This window comes from Schistocerca gregaria, chromosome X (genome assembly GCF_023897955.1).
Source record: "Schistocerca gregaria isolate iqSchGreg1 chromosome X, iqSchGreg1.2, whole genome shotgun sequence".
NCBI classification, from domain to species: Eukaryota; Metazoa; Arthropoda; class Insecta; order Orthoptera; family Acrididae; genus Schistocerca; species Schistocerca gregaria.
The window spans coordinates 232,366,697-232,390,763 of NC_064931.1; the positions used below are offsets into that span (position 1 = coordinate 232,366,697).

Consider the following 24,067-nt stretch of genomic DNA (forward strand, 5'->3'; position numbering starts at 1 on the left):
GAAGAGTTGCTCCGTTCCGAAATAATATAGCGCGCAGCGAGTATTCCGCGCCATCTCTCAAGGTTGACAGACGGACCACACTTCACGCCGAACTCAGCAGTCCTCTGCATTATCGCTCGCCCGGGCCGTTGGCGCACTAAGTCGTCTTCGATTAGAACAAGTCGTGGACATTATGGGGTTCTTAGTAACGTCTACAATTACAGCATCCTCTTGTCTACTGTTATTTTGTTTGCTCATAAATAACACGCTCTTCTCCCATAGGTACATCTTCTACAATTCCGAAGTACTGCACCAACAGTTTCACAATTACTGCCTGTCTTATTGTCCAGGGTGAAACATTTACTAACTCTGTAAACGCACTTCCACACCACACATGTAATCTGATCTCCTCTAATACCAAACACAAACTCTTCTGACACACTGACCACTGAGCTGCTTGCAGAGCAATACGTAAATGGAAGACTGTTTCGAGAGGGGAAACCTATTACCTTTTCGCCTATTCCTCCCTCTCCTGTCAATACCGTTGCAGCGTAGCAGCTAAAACTTCACAAAGAGTTTTTCTTTCTAGTCGATAAGAAAACAAAAATAATTTTGTTCTGTTCTCCTTGTCAACAGCCCTGATCTTCCCTTGCGAGTTACGTGTTTATTTCAATTCAGAAAAGCAGCAGTGACATTCCTTTACGTTCCGTTGACACCCAGTTTGTGGCGACTCATACCCGTTCCCCTGAATTTGTTAGTCCCACAGAATACTCACTAGAGAAACTTCCCATCGCACCCCCCTCAGATTTAGTGGTAAAATGTCCTAGTGGATAGCTCGTCGAAACCTGAACACAGATCAAGCATGAAAACAGGAAGATGGTGTACTGAACTTTGAAAAAGAAGCAAAATAGAAACGATGTACGGTCCAAGCTTAAGACATGCAACATGTCGGTCTACGGAGCGGGAGATCCGTGTTCAAACCTCCCTCGTGCTCTTTTCTTTTTTCACTAACTTATGAACTGTCCGTCCGGTCATTGACAAGTCTGTTCTCCTTCTGTAGTCTTGGCAATTGTCACACTACACATAGCTTACAGAATATGTGTCAGGTGGTAAGAATATATTACCGTCGCAAGTAAATGTGATGAAAAGTGAGAGCAGGCGACATGCCGCATAGACGTCTTACAGAAATGAAAACAACAAATAAACGGGTGTGAACTATATTACAACAAAGGTATTCAAGAGTCAAAACTTCCATAACGAAACGCGACTCATAACATGTGATCCTAGCAGAACAAATAGGAATACGTATGTCTCGAGGTCCGCCTTATGCCTCGCTGTTGCAGATGGACCTTACACCACGACACAGATACAAATTTGAATACAGCGAACAGACACGCCAGTGACCGGACGGACAGTTTATAATTTTCAAAAAGAAAAAATGGGACCCGGTGGAGATTTGCACACAGATCTCCTCCTACGCTATCCTACACCATGTCCACATAACCACGACGGCCTTACTATTCAAGTGCATTAGTTACTTCACATCTTGAACTTCAACCGTTCACTGTTTCTATTTTGCTTCTTGTTTCGCAGTTCAATACATCTTCTTTCTATTTTCAAGCTTGATATATGTTAAGTTTTTGACGCGCTATCCACTGGGCCATCTTACCACTAAATCTGAGGGATTTGATGGGGAGTTTCTCTTGTGTAAGTGATAGGAAAGCAGAAGAGCCAATGGCAAGTTTAAGATTTGTACGCACGCGTATGCAGTTGGATCAATTTGTTGCGTGGGTCATATACCAAATCTGACTTCGTCTCGTAACACAACAGATAGTTACGACAGATTTGTCTGTATAAGGAGAGAATGGCACAGATAAGTTGCAAGTCTGAACCGTCAGACATTCGGAAATAAATTTCAAATTCCTAGTGGAAAACTACTTTCAAAATTACAGCGACCTGCTGTCCCTAAAGATGCTAGGAATATTTGCAACCCCTTGAAAATCGCTGCCTGAAAATTAATTATAGCTTGCAAATTCCCCATGTACATGTCTTTTTTCTGTTACGGCTGCTGATTCCGAGGAGCAGTGTTCATTTCCGTGGTAATTTCTACGGACATAGCGCTGTTGCGTATGCTTCATTATTATCGGTTGCTTCGCCAGTACACATGTACCGATAGTAGCTGCTGTTCGGTGCTGGCAGAAGATGGCCGCTGGCAACAGGGCCCCCGCCGCCCAGGGCTTCACAAGCATCTGGTACGCGATTGGGTGTCTACGTCACAGAGTGGGCGGAGCACAGGTCATTCCCCGAAGCGCCGATAGAGGAGCCGCCGTGCAGCGCAGTGAGTCACGAACCTTCGCCAAGCGTGAAGGGTGTTAGCACTGATGCTGTCGTCATGGAGATAAGTGCTGCTATGGCGCCACGAAAACGTTGTCGCTACTCGACTCCGTAAGTATTACAGCAATAGCGCTACTATAGTCCGATTAAAATCACTTGATAGTTGACACTTTATGCGCAGTTGCTAGTTTCCTCCAATCAGAGCACTCAACGTTACGACCGAACCGTTCGCCGTTGCCAAACTGTCACAATAGTCAGTCACTTGCAATTTTTGTATGGATGCAGGTAATAGTTGCGACTGAAAGATTAAGACCCCATACATACAATAGCGGGAAGAATTGTGGAAACAGAGCTAGGGCGTGCCGGCACGGTAGCTCAGCGTGTTCGGTCAGAGGGTTAGCTACCCTATGTAATAAAAAGAGCTGAGTGTCTGGATCAATAATGAGCTTCAACGGGCGTCAGGGGCCGTCCGCCACAAACAATTACAACGAAATATAACGAACAAAAAAAATTTAAAAATAAAGTATAAAAATTATAAAAGGCGATAGCGCTGCAATCGTTCGTGCGCGAGGTCCTAGGTTCGAATCCCACCTTAGGTCACGATTTTTTTTCTTCTAAATCTAATCGAAAGTCTTTGATTATTTTATTCAATTAATCGCTTTAAATGTATTTTTTTATTTCTAATACTGTGCTGCGTAATTTTCAACACTGCATTGACTTTTTTTATTTGCTCTTATTTTTATTCCAACGAAATGTTTTATTATTCTAAAACTAATCAAAAGACCTTGGTTCTTATTCTTATTGAATTAATGGGTTTAAATGTAATTTTCTTATTTCTAATACTATGTCTCGTCATTTTCATCATCGTATTGACTTTTTTATCGGCAACTCGTGTAGCCTGTGTGAGAATAGTTTCAGGTAACGAATGACAACGAGAAATTACAATTTCCTTTAACCGCTGAAACTGAAATTTTTCTTCCTTGAGTTTGCTCGTAGATTAAACGCAATTAACAAAGCGCCCGTGATTTTAGTACTGCCGCAGATTGTTAATCGTCGTTTTCTCTGATATATTGCACATCACGAGGTTGAGGTTAGGTTAGGTCATGATGCTACAAAAGTAGCCGTCTGTCGCAGTTCAGCCATTAGTCACTTAAAACCAGATGTCGAAAGAGCACCTCTCATTTCTGTCACATCTCGCGGTGGCCGGCGGCGGCATTGGTCCGCGCTTACACATTAACAACATCTGTGAAGTGACCCACCGCGTTTCTTTGTCAGCCATTACCGAGCAGTAACTGGCAGCAGATGTGGCGAACTATAGCGGCAAATGATAGACGTCAACTACCAAGTATATTTAATCGGACTATAGCCTCTTCTCTCTAAGTTTCGACTTCTACAGTTACCGACAGAGCGCGTGTGCACGCGTGTCTGCGTGTGTGCGTCTGTATAAGAAGTTTAATATAATGATAGTACACAGCAGCAACCAGCCACATGAGGCTGGTTGCTGCTGTGTACGTTTAACTTTCTGTAACCCTTAGCAGCCACGGTTCTCCATAGATGTGGTTATTTGACGAAACTGCATCAAATGAAAGAATGTTCCACAATTTCTATGTTACTTTGTCGGTAAATGGTTTAGTTTATATAGAGTATTTCACCTCGCAATAGCTGCCCGGGGTGGCCGAGCGGTTCTAGGCGCTACAGTCTGGAACCGTGCAACCGCTACGGTCGCAGGTTCGAATCCTGCCTCGCCTCTCATTGTTACTGTGGCACACAACACACATGAAATGTGCCGACATTCGAACTCCCAAGGCCTTGTTTTGGTGAATTGGTTCATCTATTCAATGCGTTTATTTCTTCCTAATCTTTGTATGTAGATGACTGAAAGGAAAGGTTTGATCTGAGTCTCATTCATATTCTAATGTGTTCAGGTGATCTTGTAACGTGATTATTTTATTTGTGGTAGGGAGATGTCCATTAATTTCGTGAGGGCCCTTTGGGGAAGGGTTCCGGCAAAATTTCGCCAAATCTCATTTAAAGGGGGGGGGGGGGGCGGCAATGAAAATCTCACGTTAACTTTTTAATTCAAAGATTATTATAACGAATAACATTTTGTTTTATAAAATTAATCCCAAGCATAGACAGTATTACTGCCCACTATTCCCCTCGATTTGAGCAAAGTCCAGCCAGCACAAGTATCAGCTTTCATTCGGCGTGTTCCCTGCCATGGCGGTCGAAATCACTTTCTGTTAGTCAGTGAGTCAGTCGTGATATTCTGTAACGCACATTAAACCGATGTAATTGTGTGCAACATGAATTCGTATTGAAACCTTTACGATGCGTATGTTAAGCGGCGCAGTGTGCCGACAAGTCGAAAAACATGTGCGAGGAAGCGGTCCGTCAAAACTGTTAATACTATTTTCATGGAGCCTTTTTGTGCGTCTGTCTCCGTCCGTCCGAATTCTACTCATGTTTGGCATATTTAATATGGTGTTTTTAATAGGAGTTCAAACACTGTTTAATACACTTTATAAGTAAACCGTACATTTATTAAAGTGCTTTAACCAATGTTCAGAACGAAAAAATCATTTTACTTATTTTTATTCGACTACGGGATAAACCTGATGTGGGGGTGGGGGGTAGGAGGAGGGGTTCCACCACATCTCACCGACAGGGTAAGGGTTCCATATTCTAAACGATTAACCTCACGTACAGTTTGTTGTGAAAAACAAAGAGGGTTCCTTAGTTCTGTATCAGTCCAGTCATGTTTTGTGTCCATTCGTTCCAACCTCCAGGGATATAATACAGAAACTTGCGTACGTAGCCATTGCGAGGTGACTGTTGTGCCGTGTTGTGTCGCACAACACACGTAATGATGAGTTACGAAGCAGTCCCTAGCCCATCACTGGCAGCGCCAGATCTCCTTTCCTCTCGAGGGAGTTGGCGAAGCGTAGTATCTTACAGTGGGGCGAGAAAAATATAACTAACGTCAGTGAATGTTGCTAACAGGGGGAGCAAAAATAAAGAGTTGCTCCACCGTCCCGCTCAGCCGATAGGACGAACTGTGACGTGCACGGAAGCAAGGTTCAGCACGGTGAGTAGGATTCGGAAATTTTGCAACGATAATCGTGGGGAATTACCGTAAACTCTTGGAAAAAAGAGGTGCCGTAAATTTCAATTCAAATTATTCGGTTCGACAGTGCTTTAAAACTGCTTTCCCCTTTGTCTGAATTACTTTGAAATGATAATGTAATTTTGCTTGGACGCGCGGAGTGACCGCGCGGTTTGTGTCGTCATGTCACGGACTGCACGGCCTCTCCCGCCGGAAGTTAAGAGTCCTCCATCGGGTATGTGTGTGTGTGTGTGTGTGTGTGTGTTGTTCTTAGCATAAGTTAGTTTAAGTAGTGTGTAAGTCTAGGGACCGATGACCTAAGCAGTTTGGTCCCTTAGGAATTAACACACAGTTGAACATTTTAATTTTGTTTGTGTGTAAAAGCACCGTTATTAATTGCAGAAATTCGTAGTACTGTTTCTAAGAAACGGAGACATTTTGAAACCACGTATGCTGTTGTATACGTTGGGTACTCAGGTATTATCACACGCTCCAATCGGTTAGAGTGGGCAGTCGTTGAAGATTGATAAATGAGAATTTCCAATGATCCACTACATGACTAAAGTCGCCAATGCTCCACTACATGACAAAAGTCGCAATAACAACGGCGATTATTGCCATAACGAAAGTTTTACCGCTGTCTCTTTATCTTCGAATTGTCCATGAGAATTGATACCGGATTGTTATCAACAAGCATTATTATTCAACAGGAAACTGTTAATTTCGATTTCACGAAGCCTGTAAGCTTTTGTTACGCCCCTGTCTCAGATTTTTACTTTCGTAGTCATGTAATACATGGCAGCTGACAGCTGGTACGGCGGCCAATAGATCGCACCGTCACCTCCGCATAGAGCATTAACTGGCGTGTGAGTGCAAGTGCACCCGCGCTGCTTGGTCCCCCCTCTACCCAGGGCAGCTTATGCTGGGAGTCGTGGCAGGCGTCCTCCGCTCCCCACATCCCTCTCGGAATCCGCTCTTCTTATTGGGAAGAGACTGTAATGAACCCTTTTACAAGTGAGTGCGCCTTACTGCGCACATTCGTGTGGGCTCTGGACACTGTGGTATCTGCTCCACTGAGTCGTTATCGAATCAGTAGAGAGTGCTTTGTATAGACTTTATTGCTGAAGTTCATAGAACTAGCTAGCATTTACAAAGAACCACATAACAGAAAGTCTTTTTTGTGTTGTGTTCTCGTATTTTGAAACAAGGCACAATACACAATCCCAAACCACATCGTTTACAGAAGTAACGCGATTCTTTTCGTTTTTTCCTTCTTATTCTGCTTACAGGTCCGTGTTGTTTTAATGGTGATTCAACGGCGCTTGGGAAGCGCCTTTCTCAAAGTCGCAATAGATGTTCCTTGTCTGATCGACGGTCCGTTCTTGGTTATGTGACTAAGATTTCACGAATGAGGCAGAGATGAAATTCGGTGATTGAAGTATTCTCTCCAGTGTAAACCTTGTAAATAACATCGGAATTTAGAACGCAAGTGTCCAACGAGTGAAAAGACAGTCTTTCGTACCATTTCAGTGTCTTCCGAGTACATTCCGTCGAGCTACGTAGCGTGTGGCATTTGTCCACCGCTCCCATATACTTGTCATGCAACACACATTTTATTTTAACTTTTTTCGTATTAGTTTGGCGGTCCATTTTCACAGCTGATTTCATTGCAGCTGTGTGACAGCTCGACAACATACATACACCTCTTTTGTCATCCCACTTCAAAGCCATCATAGTGTCTTTTGATCTAAATTCCATCTCTCCTCTTTGCCTTTTAGATTTACGTATTGGCGTACCTTTCGTGTTCATGCTGACTGTACGTACAGCATTTCTTTTTCGTTCATGTAAATAGTGGTAGAGTAATAGCCTTGTGTACCAATTGTCCACATATAGCGTGTGTTTTATAGCGTGCGTTTACGAAGAAAACCTGGAAACGCTGCACCACAAATATTGCATAAATAGAAAGTGCTATTGATGTGAAGTTTTCACAGAATGGATTGGTAATCAGGGGCTCGTATTGTTACCAATCAACAAATTATAATAATATACGGCCGGTGTGGGCGAGCGGTTCTAGGCGCTTCAGTCTGGAACTGCGCGACCACTACGCTCGCAGGTTCGAATCTTGCCTCGGAAATGGATGTGTGTGATGTCCTTAGGTTAGTTAGGTTTAAGTAGTTCTAAGTTCTAGGGGACTGATGACCTCAGAAATTAAGTCCCATAGTGCTCAGAGCCATTTGAACCTTTTTTTTTTTTCAGTGGTGTTTGTTGCAGAATACTAGTGCGAGTCTTTTACGAAGCCCCACACTGACACTTGTTGGTGACATTCAACCTGCGTAGTTGCTAGGTACTATGTTATGTTTTCTTACTGTGGGCTTGCGTATTCCTTGAGTACACTGCGACTTGCCAGTCAGTGTGTAACAGTCAAATCAATAGGTCGCGATTAGATGCTGGGATTTACGAATAGAGAAAAAGCTGACATGCTCATGGTGTATGGAGAGCGTAGGAAGAATGCAGTTCGTTTTTGTACAGCGTACGCGGCAAGATATTCCAACAGACATCAACCATCTTGGCACTTATTTATCAACCTCTTCAACTATTTAAGTGGAAATGGCAGCGTAACACCTAGACATCGTAACAGAAGGAAACAAGTGACGACAGAAGAGGGCGAAAATAATGTTCTTACTGCTGTCACGGTTGATCCGCACATGAGCGCTTGCGCAATAGCACGAGGAATTGTCATGAGTCAGGTAAGTGCCTCAAGTAAGCTTCCACCGACATAGGTTTCATCATCCGTGTCACTTCTCTCTCCATCAAGAGCTGCATGGAAACTACTGTGAGAATAGTGTTTTCTGTACAATGAAAGGCAAAACGATTGCCCGGTACAAATAATTTAAGAGTCCACGAACAAAGCACTGCCCAAGTTCAGAAGTGCCAGTGTTCACAACTCTAGCGGTCTTTTGGAGCTTCAGCATGGTGTTTCCATAGTCAAATAGAAGCAATATAATACTTAGGATATGGTACCATGTCGAGATTCATTGCAATTTATCTCATCGCATCATTTCTTTTGAAAATTATTATTTGTAGAAACAGTTGAAATATAAGAACTCCACGTCGCGAGGAGCATTTGACATCTGTTGCAATGGCTGAGTGGTGAGCCAGACGGTTTACGAACTTAAAGGGCGAGCGTTCGGATCTAACTGGAATAAATATTTATACCTGTGGAGGTACTATTTTTAAGCTTAATTCTCTACACCAGGTGGCGGTCGAAGTAATTACAAATCTTACATTTTCGATGTTTGTACTATGACTATTTGTCTGTTTGTTTAAAGATTAGACTATTACAAAATGAAATCTTTCGAAAGAATTTGGAACCTAGAAAAGCCTATAACTGCACAGTTTATAGCGAATTAAGGTTTAAAATACTACCTTCACAGGTCTAAATAAAATAATGACAATTCACTCCAGTTTGATCCGAACAATCACCCTTTACGTTCGCAAACCGTCAGCCTATCCACTCCTTTTTACAACATATACACACATGAAAAGAAGTTTTGCATCACCTCGGTTCCGAGAGTTCCGGAACCTGTACAGAAAATTGGAATAGGGATCAACATGAAAATCATTTCCGCCCTTGAAACTCCGCTCATGAAAACCACACATTGTATGTTGTACCACCATACAGCGAGACCTAAAGAGGTGGTGGTCCAGATTGCTGTACACAGCGGTACCCCCAATACCCAGTAGCACGTACTCTTGTATTGATGCATGCCTGTAATTGTTGTGGCATATTATCCATAAGTTCATTAAGGCACTGTTGGACCAGATCGTCCCACTCCTCAACGGATTCGGTGTAGATTCCTCACAGTGGTTGGTAGGTCACGTCATCCATAAATAGCTCTTTTCAGTCTATCCCAGGCACGTTCGATGGGGTTCATGTCTGGAGAACATGCTGGCCCCTCTAGTACAGCGATGTCGTTATTCTGAAGGAAGTCATTCACAAGATGTGCACGATGGGGGCGCGAATTGTCATCCATGAAGAAGAATGCCTCGCCAATATCCTGCCGATGGCATTCATGTATCGTACAGCCGTTACGGCACCTTCCGTGACCACCAGCGGCGTATGTCGGCCCCACCCCAAAACAGCAGGGAACTTCCACCTCGCTGCACTCGCTGGACAGTTTGTCTACGGCGTTCTGCCTCACCGGGTTGCCTGCAAACACGTCTCCGACGATGGTCTGGTTGAAGGTATATGCGACACTCATTGGTGAAGAGAGTGTGATGCCAATCCTGAGCGGTCGATTCGGCATGTTGATGGTCCCATCTGTACCGCGCTGCATGGCGTCGTGGTTGCAAAGATGGACCTCGCCATGGACGTCGGGAGTGAAGGTGCGCGTCATGCAGCCTATTGCGCACAGTTTGAGTCGTAATACGACGTCCTGTGGCTGCACGAAAAGCATTATTCAACATTGTGGCGTTGCTGTAAGGGTTCCTCCGAGTCATAGTCTGTAGGTAACGATCATCCACTGCCGTAGTAGCCCTTGGGCGGCCTGAGCGAGGCATGTCATGGACAGTTCCTGTCTCTCTGTACCTCCTCCATGTCCGAACAACATCGCTTTGGTTCACTCCGTGATGCCTGGACACCGCCCTTGTAGAGGGCCCTTCCTGGCACAAAGTACCAATGCAGACGCGATCGAACCGCGGTATTGACCATCTAGGCATGGTTGAAATAGAGACAACACGAGCCGTGTACCTCGTTCCTGGTGGAATGACTGGAACTGATTGGCTGTCGAACCCCCCTCCGTCTAGTAGGCGCTGCTCATGCATGGTTGTTTACATTTTTTGGCGAGTTTAGTGACATCTCTGAAGAGTCAAAGGGACTGTGTCTGTGAGACAATATCCACAGTCAACGTCTATCTTGAGGAGTTCTGGGAACCGGGGTGATACAAAACTTTTTCTGATGTGTGTACTTTATTTATAATATATAAAAAAAGTTACAGCTAAAAGTTTCAAAACAGGTACCATTTCGTAATTTTTCAATCATACAAGTGTGCAGCATTATTGTCATTTCTCTCTTAATATCATTTTGTTTGCTGTCTATTCCTGTTTTTCTCTCTCAACCAAAACATCCTTCTTCTTAGGGGTATCATATTATGTAGTTCGTGGGATTTTAGAAGAATTAAATTTTTGTTCTGATTGCATTTGAAGTATGGGAACTAAGCTGGACGTCTACATAAACACGACATTTCCGTTAAAAAGTAATTGTTTGGTGCTTCACTTTTTTAAACGGTCTTATTTTTATAAAAAGTGGCTGAATTGGCCAAAGTTTTCCTTTTTCCAATTGTTTCTCACAACTTTGTTGCTTTCTTGTTGCAAGTACAATTTGAATCCTATTACAAATTCACCTTCATCGTTGATGACGTAGTTTATAAAGGAATATATAAGCCACATGATTCTCGTCTTTGAAACCAGGAACGTGTTGAAATCCTTGGACATTATCTTCTTGTTGTCGTTAACGACATGGCACTTTTAAATTTAATCCACTTATACAAGCCTAGGATTCGGAACCGCCTACTATTCGGTGCAGCGCTGTGTCAGTCACAACGTTCCCAGTAAGGGTTTCCCGTAAGTCTCAAGTGTTGTCGCCGTGATGCTGTCGGAAACAGATAGTTTAAAAATATGTAAGCGGCCGAGCGCAGCGTTGAACTTACAGTCGCATCTGAAAAGTTAGACCACACTATCTTCCAGTTAAAATCTTTGTGTTTTATCTGGCTGACTGGTGTTTGGACTGATTCTTTCTGTAGTTCTCCCATAATCTATTTTGGTGAAGTTCTTTTCATTCGGGAGTTTTTCCACATTTCCCATTGTGATTTTAAGAGTGCGAGTAATATACGTGAGTGTCCGTCGTTAAATTCTACGCGGCCTTCAATAAATCCGTCTGACTTGTTTGGTTGTTTCAAGAATTTTATAAGATTTGTAACTATGAGGGCGATGCATTTTTCTCACAATATGTTAAGCCTAATGCATCTCCATTTGACGGTTTTGTTAACTAGTTTCGGGCTACACGAAGTAGCATCCCTTTCTAGATGAACCATCCTATATAGTTTTTTATTTGAGCAATATTTTGTCGCTCTATGGGTGTATTTGAATCGTATATTACATTTATGAAAGTGCCAGAATATTGACATATTGTATCCTTTGAATAAGATATAAGTTCCTAGTACTGTTCGCTATAAAGGTGTCTGTTATATTCTCCACCATTGATTTGGAATTATCCTCAACCAGTTGTGAAGTTTTGTTCAACCATAGGAGCCGAGTTCTTTTGTTGTTTATTATTGCTCCTGCTGCTTCCTTATAAGAATCTGTTATTTTCTAATATCTTCCCCATGTCTTGATGCTGCGTGAGTATAATTGTTATACCGTCGGCATAAATGTTAACGGCGAATCATTGTGTACCAACATTTGTCCCACAGGTCTAGTTGGTGATTAAACGGGTCACTGGCTCCAAGGAAAATACAAGTACTGCCATGAATAACGGGCATCCCTGCCGGACTTAGCCCTGAATTGAAAATTTTCCCGTGAAGTGGTCGTTTATATGTATTTTGGAGACTATTGGATTCCGGTCTGGTACCAGCAGGTCTGTTGTGGCCTGTGGAAAGTTTGTAGCGGTGCAACACATTCCTTAGATATTGTTGACTGACTTTGCCAAAGGCATTTTCTTGGTCGATGGTCAACAATCCCATTGTTTCGGTTTGGTACATCTATGAGAAAAAGGTCGTGTCTCTCAGATAGCAGAGTCGATCAGTAATCTTCCTGTTGGGAACAACGCAAGTTTGGCCAGACCTGATTATCTCTTGAAGAGTCTCTTTTAGTCTTGCGGCTATTTTGCGCGCCATTTTTATCTTTTATTTATTTATTTATTTATTTTTGAATCGTCACATAACACAGTTATTGGCCTGTACTCAATTCTTCTTGGTTTCGAAGGTTTGGGTATAAAGACTATAACCCCTAGTTCATTTTCTGAACATATTTGACCCACTCTTTGTTTCTCTTTCATAATCTCCGTCAATTCCGCCTTGATAACTAACCAGAATACTTTGCGAAATTCGTACGGTATGCCGCCAATGCTCGCACTCCTATTTCGTGGTAATTGCTTTATAACGTCTGCAGTTTCTTCTTCGGATATGGGATCTATCAACGTAGTGACATTTTCGTTGGTGAGGGAAGTCGTGCAATGCTGTAGCAAACTTTCGGTCTTGGTAGGATCTAATGATCGTTCTCCGAAACGATCTCAGGAAATGGCCCTTAATATCTTCCATATTAGCGGTGTCGTTCCCGCCGGAATACATTAGATTTTCGACAAATCTCTGTCCGCAGTGTTCCCTTTCTCTACTGAGGTGGAAGATGCTCCGTTTTTTCGCCTGGACTGTATCCCTTATCTTTCCAAGTGATTATTTTGCCTTCGACATCTTTTTCCGGCAGTTGTAAGATCTTCTTTTTGAATTTCTTCAATTCGCGAGATCGGTCTTCTCCGTTATCCACTTTTTCTTGGAGCTCTCGAACAATCACATAATAGAATTCGATGCTTTTACTTCAGAGTCTGTAGAGCTATTCCTGTTATGGTATAAAATCTGTCCAGTTTCGAGGCTGACAGTGGAGATACTTACGTATAGAGGGATCGCGTGAAGGCTAATCGATCTATGACGGTCTATTACTTTTAGTTCACCAGTGATTATTATTAGGGGTTGATCCTGTTGTGTCTGCCGATCTTACAACACAATGGAAATCTCCTCCCATTATTATGTCACCCTTTGTGTGTCTCATAAAGTATGAGATAATTTCACTAAAAGCGTTTCTCTATTAGTTCTGTTATGTTTTCCTGATGGTGCACAAAGGTTTAAATATCGTTATTTCATTTAGTTTGGCTTTGATGACGCGTCCATCCGGTTGCTTTTATAAGTTCTCTAATTCCAGTCCCATGCTGGTTAAAATGCAGCAACCCCTACCGTTAGAGCCGACATTGTTGTACACACTGTATTGCTGTTGTAGACTCATCTCTTCGTAAGCTACTTGCCGAAGGAAGGCAGCGTCTACGTCAGGGGTCTCCAAACTACGGGCCGCGGGCCGAAACCGGCACGCGAGGGCCGGAAAGCCGGGCCGCGTTAGCTGGCCGGACTTCCCCGGTATCTGGCCCGCCAAATATTTGAGGTGGTACCTATACTGCCAACAATTGAGTTTCGAGGCCTATCGCGGCCAATACACCGCAACATTGGCTCTGCTACTCGCTACAAGACTACATAACTAAACTTTGCTAACAATGATTTTGAGATTAACTTTGCAGGACGCTTTCATGAAGAATGTGCAGTGACATACTTTTTTGTCGGTGAAATACGCCAGAATTTCGGTCAGGTACGTCCACCAATCAAAATAATGTAATTAAATAAAAATCTTAGTTCGTTTCAGTGCTAGCTTCTCCCACAACCTTAGATTTTTGCGATTTCATCTTTCCTTTAGCCTTACATTAGGGTGATCATGGAGTGCTAGGGTGCTTTAATCCCACTAGGTAGATCTTGGCCCTTATGACTTCGTGGAGGAGTCAATGTGGCCCGCGGACTAAAAAGTTTGGAGACCCCTGGTCTACGTCATTGGTTTTTAAGAAATTCCTTAGACCCTCATCATTTTTCACTTTTTATTCCGCAGACATTTAGCTTGAATAGAGTAAGCACCCCCCTAATGCCCAGTGCGAGCGATTTGTCAGTTTCCACGTCCATTCATATTCCCCTTCTTAGTTGTCTTGTCCGGTTTCGTTTCCAGGTGTTTCACTTTCCATTTCTCCTTTCTTGTCGCCTTGGTATTCTCTGTCCGCATCTTCCTTATTCTTCCGACGTGTCGCATTTAGATTTGCTTTGGGTTTCATTATTGGTAGCTTCTCAACACCTTGATATTTTATAGTCTTTTGGGTGCTAATACTTCCCTCTACTGCTTTAACTGTGTGCTTTGCAGATCGTGTGCTGACACTGATAGCTATTTCTGCACTATCTTCTACTTTACTGTCCCACTTACAAACTCCAGTCACAGCTGCTGTGGTTGCATTCAGCTACTCCTGTATTGTTTCCTGGCGCGTTGTTTCTGCAGTGGTTAATGTTTACTTCCCTGCTGTGGACGGCTCAAGGGGCTCGCCACGTATGGTTGTCGGGACTGAAGAATATCTGTGTGCGCTTGACTTTCCACCTTCTCCTCCTCATGTATTGCTGGAACGTTATCGAACTTTTGTTTCCTTGGTATCTGTGCCGATTTTTCTTCAGGGTCTTCTTCGGAGCTCGTACTGCCCTTTTCTAATGGCCGTTTCTTGTTCTGATTTCGATGAAAACAAGAAATACTTTAATATTCCAGATCTGTTTCGTTTTCTTGCTATTGGACTGAAATCTCATGGTCTTCATAGCTGTTTTCCTGAACAACAGTTGCAAACTGGTCTCTATCGGTTTCATGCTTTTGATCGTTGCCTGCGTCCTTGTGCACTTCATTTGTTATTAGTCTCTTGTTCAAGGGTGGAAGTTCCTCTTCAACCAAACTATGAGAGTGGCCAGTGGATTCCACGTAAGTATTCTCGGTGTTGCCCATTGCAGTACTTGGCGGAATCAATTCTTGTGCCTGCAATCTTATCCGCTGTTGCAGATTATTTCATAGAATAAGCACGCACAGTGGACAGTTTTCTCGAATATGCCTTGGTTCATTGCACACCTGGAAGTTTGTCCAGGTTAAATTTTGCTCTGCGTTTTCAGCAATTTCTATCTAACATAGCAGAACTATGCAATTTAGCAAAAACACAGTATTTTTCATCATGTATTTGAATGAACTCTGCATTATCACCAGAAATACCCAAATTTTCATGTAGCCAGTCATTAACATCCAAAGCTGTGACCCGCAAATGTCTTGTATTCTTGTCAAAGGCGAACCTGAAAGTATTTTTCGTGATCGAATCCATGGACATTATCTACGGGTACGAAGTGGAATATCCGCTTCATGGACTATACACAAAGACGATGAACAAGAAGTATCACTACTTACGAATTCGAGAGCTACACAAGGTACACAATATACAGGTACTGTAATATTTGTTTACGTAACCATTCAGCCATACCGTACGTCCACACCGGATGAGCACTAGGTCGTGACTAAGCCTGCAGTTGCACAATTTGTAGCGAATTACGGTTTAAAATGTATCTTGCACAGGCATAAATAAAAAAATTACAATTGACTCCAGTTAGATCCGAACAATCGCCCTTTAATTTTGTAAACCATCAGCCTATCCACTCAGCCATTGAAACAGACGTCAAACATTTTCAAAAGAAATGGCACGAATAGGTAAACTGCAATGAACCTCGACATAATAGCGTATCCTACCTATTATATTCCTTCTATTTGACTATGTTAACACCAAGCTGAAGCTCCACTGACCGGTAGAGTTGTGAAACACTGGCGTTTCTGAAGTCGAGCATGAACAATGCTCCATTCTTGGACTCTAAATTATTCAGTCCGGGCAATCGTTTTGCCTGTCGTTGTACATGGACAAATAGACAGGAAACTCCAGATTACCATGTATCTTGTTTAGTGATGATGCCATATTTACCAATCATGGCCAGGTAAACCTACGAAACATGCACTACTCGTCTGCTGACAATCCCCGTTGGCTTCGTCAGGCGGAACGTTAGCGTCCACGGAGTGTAAACATCTGTTGTGGGATAGTGAACCATCAGCTCATAGGACCGTTTTTCATAAACAGAAAACTGAACGCGCACAAGCATCGCAGACTCCTAAAGACCATCATCCACGGATGCTAAAAGACGTTCCTCTGCAGAGCAGGAGGAACCTGTGGTACTAATATGATGGCTGTCCAGCCTGCAGTGTACGAAGTACTTCAGCATATCTTCATGGCGATATTTTTCTCTCTGTTTAAAGCCTATTCTTTTTCAGCGATACTGAGAACGTACTGGAAACCTCTTCTCTTCTCTTGAATAAAATCTATTACGGCTTGTTCCACATGTTGTACACCATTCCATGGCTTCCAATAAACAAATTTCCGCTGACTGCCTTGAGCCTGTTTTGTACGAAGAACATGTCAGACGGATTTCTTTCAGCTAATAAATTGCGTTATCAGAAGTGACTACGAAAATGCAGAATCTTTGGCAGAGAGCTATGAACCACTAGGTAACTTTGGGTTGCCTGGAGCGTTATAGATACGCTACTGTACGTATTAAATATAAAAAAATGTTCATACGTGCGTGAAATCTTGTGGGACTTAACTGCGAAGGTCATCAGTCCCTAAACTTACACACTACTTAACCTAAATTATCCTAAGGACAAACACACACACCCATGCCCGAGGGAGGACTCGAACCTCCGCCGGACCAGTCGCACAATCCATCACTGCAGAGCCTAAGACCTCTCGGCTATTAAATATCAATCCCATCCCTAGGAACATGTGGTATTTCGCAGGAAGCGTTATATGAAAAACATACAAGAAATTCAGGCAAAGCTTGACAAGGCCATTAGCTTGTTTGAAAGATAGGCAATTGACTCCAGCTTAGAGAAAAGGAAAAGGAACCAATAAACGTAGAAAAGCGAAATCTTCTACACAATGATATTTATCTGTCGCGATTGGAACTGAATCTTCCGAATAACTGAGAGTAATAGTGCTTGGTGATATGAGATGAAAAGATAATATTGGTCATATGTGGAAAACTAAATAAAAGATTTAGATTAGTAATAAGGGTAGAGCATTTTATATATATGAAAAAATTGATGTAGGACACCTCGACAACAATTACTTGGCATTTTTGTACTGAGAAAAAAATCATAATCAGGCTGTAGTAATAGGAAATTTGAGAGTATATAGAGGAAGGTAATGTAGATTGCTGCATGTATGTCTCACGGTGAAGTCATATAGGACAATAACGACTTGATAGACGCTCGAAGAAAGGCGCTGCGTATCTGGAACGAGTTTATTTGTAAACTTTCAGGAACGTACATTGCCTGACCTACCTCTTCCCGCAGCCAAAGCATACCGCTACATTAGAGGTCGGTAAGATTAGAGGAATTCAAGTCGCAACCTTATGCTTAGCTAGAAGAACATTTAACAACAAAAGGTAACCTTACTTCAGAAACATGTCAGACCCATTATGGAATTATTTCCCGACTGCAATACTTGTACATCTATAAGCCTTAGGCGGCTGCCTCAACGATTTGAGTGTTCGTATAGCAGACAGGAGACATCAGTTGTGTTGAACAGCCTAGTAAATTTAATTTAACATCGGATTAGCAGGTTTTAAGTCCGTATGTGAGGGATAAAAGTATCCTCTGATATGTAAATGTTGATCAAAAACTTTCCAGTCAAAACAGTTCAAGACTCAAAAATATTCAAATGTGAGTGAAATCTTATGGGACTTAACTGCTAAGGTCATCAGTCCCTAAGCTTACACACTACGTAACCTAAATTATCCTAAGGACAAACACACTCACCCATGCCCCAGGGAGGACTCGAACCTCCGCCGGGACCAGCCGCATAGTCGATGACTGCAGCTCCTCAGACCGCACGGCTAATCCCGCGCGGCAGTTCAAGAATCACTAAGTTACAGTTTAGCAGAACAGTTATAAGCAAGGACTGTTGATTTGTGATCCAGGAAGAGCCAGTGCACCGTACCTACTGGACATCATGGTTTCCTGTCACAAGAATGACAGTAGATTTTGCAGACATCTCTGTGTATGTGACTTACATGGATTCGCAGAACGACTGATCTGTGTGCTATTGATCTCCTACAGTGGCTCTAGTGAAGGTCACGTGTCGTGGAAATTTTTTTATGTCGTAATTCCGGATGCTGCTCTCTCTCTCTCTCTCTCTCTCTCTCTCTCTCACACACACACACACACACACACACACACACACACACCAGTAATTGATGTGAAACGAAATAGTTTTTGTGACATGCGTAGTTCGGGTAAATTGTGTCGCTCGTATAGGGTAAGTAAAACATAACAGAGGAAGTAGCTCCTCTAGGCGCAGTAATAAACGTAATCCCTCTTCCTTTTTATCATTGTTCCTCGCACCGTCGTTTTCTCACCGTAATCAATCGAGATATCGGAAGCATTCGAGAGTCAAATTCATCAAGCCATCCACCCTACCTCATCCGCTCCCCTACCCCAGCGCCATACTTTGTGATACAACAACGCCGTAGTTATGTAACCACCAGAGCTCCATTGTTGAGCACGAGCTAACATTGTTGAATGCGGCATAGTGTTGTTGGGCCTAGCGTTAAAGTATCTGTGCTTGGACTCAACGGTGGAAACGACACGTGGATCGGATTCTGCTTTAAACTGTTGGTCCTCTTTCTCCGGTAGGATTACGCAGGTACGATATACTACCATTAAAATAACTTTGTGATTGACGTGCAGTGACAGGTGCAGTGTTGCCTGCGTGCAGCCAGCCATGCTTCACAAGGCACTGCAGGTACCTACAAAACAGGCAACACGGCGCGCGCGTGGCGCTCAAGAAAGAACTGCGATTGGCTGGTAACTGTCATCTGCCACTCGACTCGCTGAATTGTCTATTATAAAGTAATTTTAATCAAAGTACAGGGACACGCAAGTATCGGAAGTGGCGTCCAAATGAAAGCTTTGCACCAGGCCATTGAGCCACAAGCAATTAGTAACAATTTCAGCGCCAAGCGTCCGTTTGGAGCGTTTACAATCGAGGGCGTGTGTGGAGAGCTTCTGTCGCCAGTTAAATAACGAGGCAATATAACATACCGTAAACATATGAGGTTTTGTTGTGATGTACTTTGATGATGTCCAAAAGGGCGAAATTAACCAATTGCTTTGCTCATTCCCAAATAGCCATACTGTATTCATCCAGTATCTCACAATGAGAGCACTTAGTGACTTGCAACAAACTTTACACGTGATTTCAAACCATTATGACCTTTTTTATGATCCCCCCACCTCCCGCACATCCCCACAAAACGTTGAAAAGGAGAAACGTGTATCGCTTACGGCATTTTAGCTGTTCATATAATAGAACTCCCCCATCAGGCATGACATTTTACATCATTACTTCATTACTAACTCTATTCGCAACACGTTTTGCCGACAGTATCCACGTATACCATTAAATGTGCTCGTAAAACTATGTGATTGTGCGACACAATTCAGGACAGGGTCCACGGGAAGTACGAGCTCCCAAAACAAACTTGGGGCCTCACACTAACAAGGGGAGGCCACGACTTTGGGATCACGGATTTATTTCAGACTTTGTACATCTTTAGTGGGATATTAAAACAACATAATGCGCAATTAGTACGGTGAACTACTCTGGAAATTCCGAGGAAATCGCAAGAGAAGTTTGACGCGTCTATTATGTGTCTTACGAATCTGTGCGTAGATGACGGACGCTAGAATTCATGGTGGTCAAGTGATTAGCATTCGAGTTTGGTAAGACAAATGTGAATGAGGCGATGGCTCGACTCCCGCTCGAACACAATCATTAATCTATTTTTTTCATCACTGGTCATATTATTAAATTTATATGACATTTGAGAGGTAATTAAAAAACACGTGTATTTGCAAGACTTTATCTTGAATTTCATGTAATTTGACTATTTACTATTTTAATTAAATTTTCAGGGACGAAGGACAAGCTTGGAAAGTCCAAGTCAAACCTCGATAAATTATGATGCGAAAGACGTTATTCACAAACAGTAATGTAGTAAATCACAATGTGCCTGACCACACAATTACTCGTCTGATATACTCTCCGCATCACACATTTCAAGGTGATATTTGGCAAACAGACATGGAAAACAGCCGGCCGTGGTGGTCTAGCGGTTCTAGGAGCTCAGTCCGGAACCGCGCGACTGCTACGGTCGCAGGTTCGAATCCTGCCTCGGGCATGGATGTGTGTGATGTCCTTAGGTTAGTTAGGTTTAAATAGTTCTATGTTCTAGGGGACTGATGACCATAGATGTTAAGTCCCATAGTGCTCAGAGCCATTTGAACCATGGAAAACATAAACTGAAAGGGCATCTAACACATGGAATGAATGCAGTTTTCCCGAATTTACAGGTAATGTTCAGAGTTTCTAAGGGAAAACACAACTCGTTGACATTTTGAAAAATTCTCTTTCTGCCGATAGTTTGGATGCAAACCATGCGTAACACAACATCTTGACAAATAAAAGTGCTGAAAATTGGTGATGTACGGTGGAATGGATTTTAATAGCATCTTCACGGGAAGCAATATCTCGCTTGTTGTCAATCAGAAATAAAAAGTTCTGAAGGCGCTAAATAAAGTTTTGTATTTGCAGATAGGGGGGGTACGACTTCAACTGTGCATGCTGGAAGATACGCGCTATCGGTAACGGCGCCATCCTATAAATCATGATTCGTTGGACCCCCCACCCCCAAAACAAATATTATTAGTAGGAGGAATGATTCCTTTCACACGTAAGGAAGTAGGAAGCTTGACGCTGGTTAAAAACGAACTGTACACCTGAATGTTAAGTTTACCAGACTTCGAACAAGTTACAGTGACATTTGGAAATTCTGTCGTTAATTTCTCAACAGCTCGTTGAACTTTTGGCCCAAACTTGCCCGTGGCCTCTCGCAAACACGAGAACACATGCGGTAGTAATTCACCGATATCTTTATCGCGTATTGCGCTATGTATGAGTGCATTACCTTGTTCATATCGCACCGTTTAGGAAACACAATGTTTGAACTTCTTTCTGCGAGAGTTGTGGCGAAGTTGATTGGTACTGGCAACCTGTCTGGTCCGTATTAATCGCAAATTTTTTGTTGACATTAGGAATAGCTTGCTTCACCTGCAGTTGAAACTTTTTTGCGGCTTCCAGTGTTTCTTCCCACGTCACAGATTCCCTGTTGCTCAGATATGCTGTAATCTTCGTCTGCCGAATTCTGTGTCATTGTTTGAATTTTTTAGCCCATGAAAGTGATGCTTTGAAGATGAAGTCGTCTGATTGAAACTGACCTGCAGCCAAAGCCCACGACTGTAAAATCCTTGTTGTTACCTGAAACGTAAAATCAAAGCTGCATTGATAATCTGCTGTTAAACTACGGCTGTTGAAGATAAACAAAAATTAGATGAAAAGTTGACAAAAAAGTAACTTACTGGCTGGTGCTTTTGCGAGCCTCCACGGAGCGGTCATTGGTCCACGAATCAATTAATGCATATTTATTGATCGCTGATACTCCCCTTTTTATGTTTTCTTCCCATCTCTTCCAATGGTCCTTTCTTCGAGATCATTTTCTCTAGAGAGTTTGTAGATTCCACACGTGGCGTTCTTCTGCCAGTGTTACTGCTTTTATTTTAATCTCGAAGGGAATGCCTCCTTTTCAGCTGATTCAAAATTCTCATCGCCGGAAATATCGTCAGCTTCACAAAAGAGACTTTCTTTATCTACTTCGTCGGAATGAATGAGTTCCTCGTCAGTAATAAGTCTCTTTTCCCCTAACATTTCGATAACAGAATGGTAAAGTACTTTTCCAATTGCCATTGCATCTGCAAAAATCGTCGGTGATTGCTCTGTGTCAATAAGGTCCGCTTCTTCAAGAAGACTTTCACAGTACACGAACACATCTTCTAATAGATGTTTTGTAACTGCATTATGCTTTGAATCGCCATGACATTCATTATCTGCAGTTACCGAAGAACAGGGAGAAACCTTCATTTCTGTAGTACAAGTGTACATTCTGTGACATTAAAAATTTTGTACCTACACTATTTATTATTGCTACATCAGAAACGTCTCACCGCTATGCATGTTAACTGCAGCTCAAAACGTCTAGGTGCAAAGTAGTTCCGGGTACCTTACCAGATTGCACGGGTAAGGGATTTCGAAAATCACGACAGGCATACAGCTTTAAGGAAACTATGTTTCTTCTTTTACTTGTCGATAGTTATAAATATGTGTATTCTAATAATTAAATTTAATTACAAATTGTAATTAGTTAAATAACATGAAATTCAATAAAACTTCATGCAAATTTACGTGGTTTTTTTAAATTATATTACCTCTCAAACGTCATATAAATTAAATAATATAACCAGTGATGTAAAAATAGATTAATAATTAAGTTTTAGCTTGAGACGAACCGTCGTCTCATACACGTTCGTCTTACGAGGCTCGAACACTAATCACTTGACCACCATGAACGTCGGTCACCTACGCACAGATACATAAGCCACATAGTATACGCATAAACTTCTGTTGCGATTTTCTCAGAATTTTTCAGAGTAATGCACCTTACTACTTGCACATTTATGTCTATTAATGGTCTACTGAAGGTGTACAAGCTTGAAATAAATCCGTGATCCCAGCGTCGTGGCCACGCCCTGTAAGTTGCCTTGCGCGACATACATGTCGAACGCTCGGCTACTTCCGTGGCCGTTCGGCTCTAGTCGGAAAATCAATAACTCACGTCAGTGGAAATATACTCATCGAAGTCCTTAAAGCTGTCATGCGTTACCCAGAGCATGAATGTATTTGAACGCGTATCTACGAAGTATTAAACTGGTCTAAGATACACTGACAGTAAAAAGGCAAAATCGCGGCATCAGGAAGGCGTTGTGCGACGTGAACGAAGTTGGCAACTGTGCCACTATGAGGGTGCAAATCAGACTTGCGTTAAATGCACGTTGTAACGGTCTTATGCGCTAGTTACCTTTGAGATTCGACGCGTTGAGGTGATGTTAGTCGAGAATGCCCTTAAGGCGAAAAAGACGCCATTATCAACACCTCACTGGGTTTGAATGAAGTCGCGTAATAGGGCTACTAGAAGCTGGATTTTTTATTCCTTCGTTGTATTAACTCGCTCCTTCCTTGTTACCTCGTTGCCCACGCTTGAAGAGATATGACGTCATTAACACTAAGATGCGTGAAAAACTACCCCATAATTCACGACGTTTTCGTTTATTACTTCTTTACTACTGACTCTATTCGCAACGCATTTCGCAGACACTATCCACATATATCACTAGATTTATGTGCAAAATTATATCATTGTACGACACATAATTTAGGAAATATGACGTCACAGACATTGAGCTGCATGAAAACGAAACTGCAGAGCGAAATTCGCTAGAGCTACAGATGAAATATGTGTACAAATTTGTATGAAAATTGTCAAGTATGTATGAAATATTTGTGAAGTTTGCTGCGTATGCCAGCAAAGCTGCGAAAAAGCTCCATCTAAAGATCTACATCGATGTCAACCAAACTTGGTATACGTATTACTTACTATCTGGAAAGAAATTCTGTGATGGTAAGAACGGGCTACCTCCTATTGGGGTAGGGGTAACAGCACGTAGAGTGAAGAGAGGTGGAAGAGATGGACAGAGAGAGATGGGGAAGGAGGAGGTAGACACAAATGTGGGGGAAGAGGAGATGGACAGAGAGAGGGAGGGGGAGAAATGTACATAGAAAGGAGGAGATGAACAGAGAGAGGACAGAGGAGAAGATCGCCAGAGAAAGAAAAGTGGAGGAGATGGGCTAGAGATGGGGAGAAGGAAATGGGTAGAGAAAAGAAACAGGAGAGGGACGAAGAGAGGGGGAGGAGTAGATGGACAGAGTGAGATGGGAGA

General features: G+C 42.5%; 1 protein-coding gene across 4 annotated transcripts in view; it reads left to right on the forward strand.

Moving 5' to 3' along the window:
• The first annotated feature begins 2,331 nt into the window (after window positions 1-2,331).
• LOC126297852 (uncharacterized) overlaps window positions 2,332-24,067 on the forward strand; it is a 447,299-nt gene continuing 425,563 nt past the window's right edge. For all 4 annotated transcript variants that reach the window (XM_049989115.1, XM_049989117.1, XM_049989116.1 and 1 more), the window contains exon 1: window positions 2,332-2,424. In XM_049989115.1, the coding sequence (XP_049845072.1) occupies window positions 2,372-2,424 (53 nt within the window). In that variant the 5' untranslated portion in view covers window positions 2,332-2,371. The remainder of the gene's footprint in view (window positions 2,425-24,067) is intronic.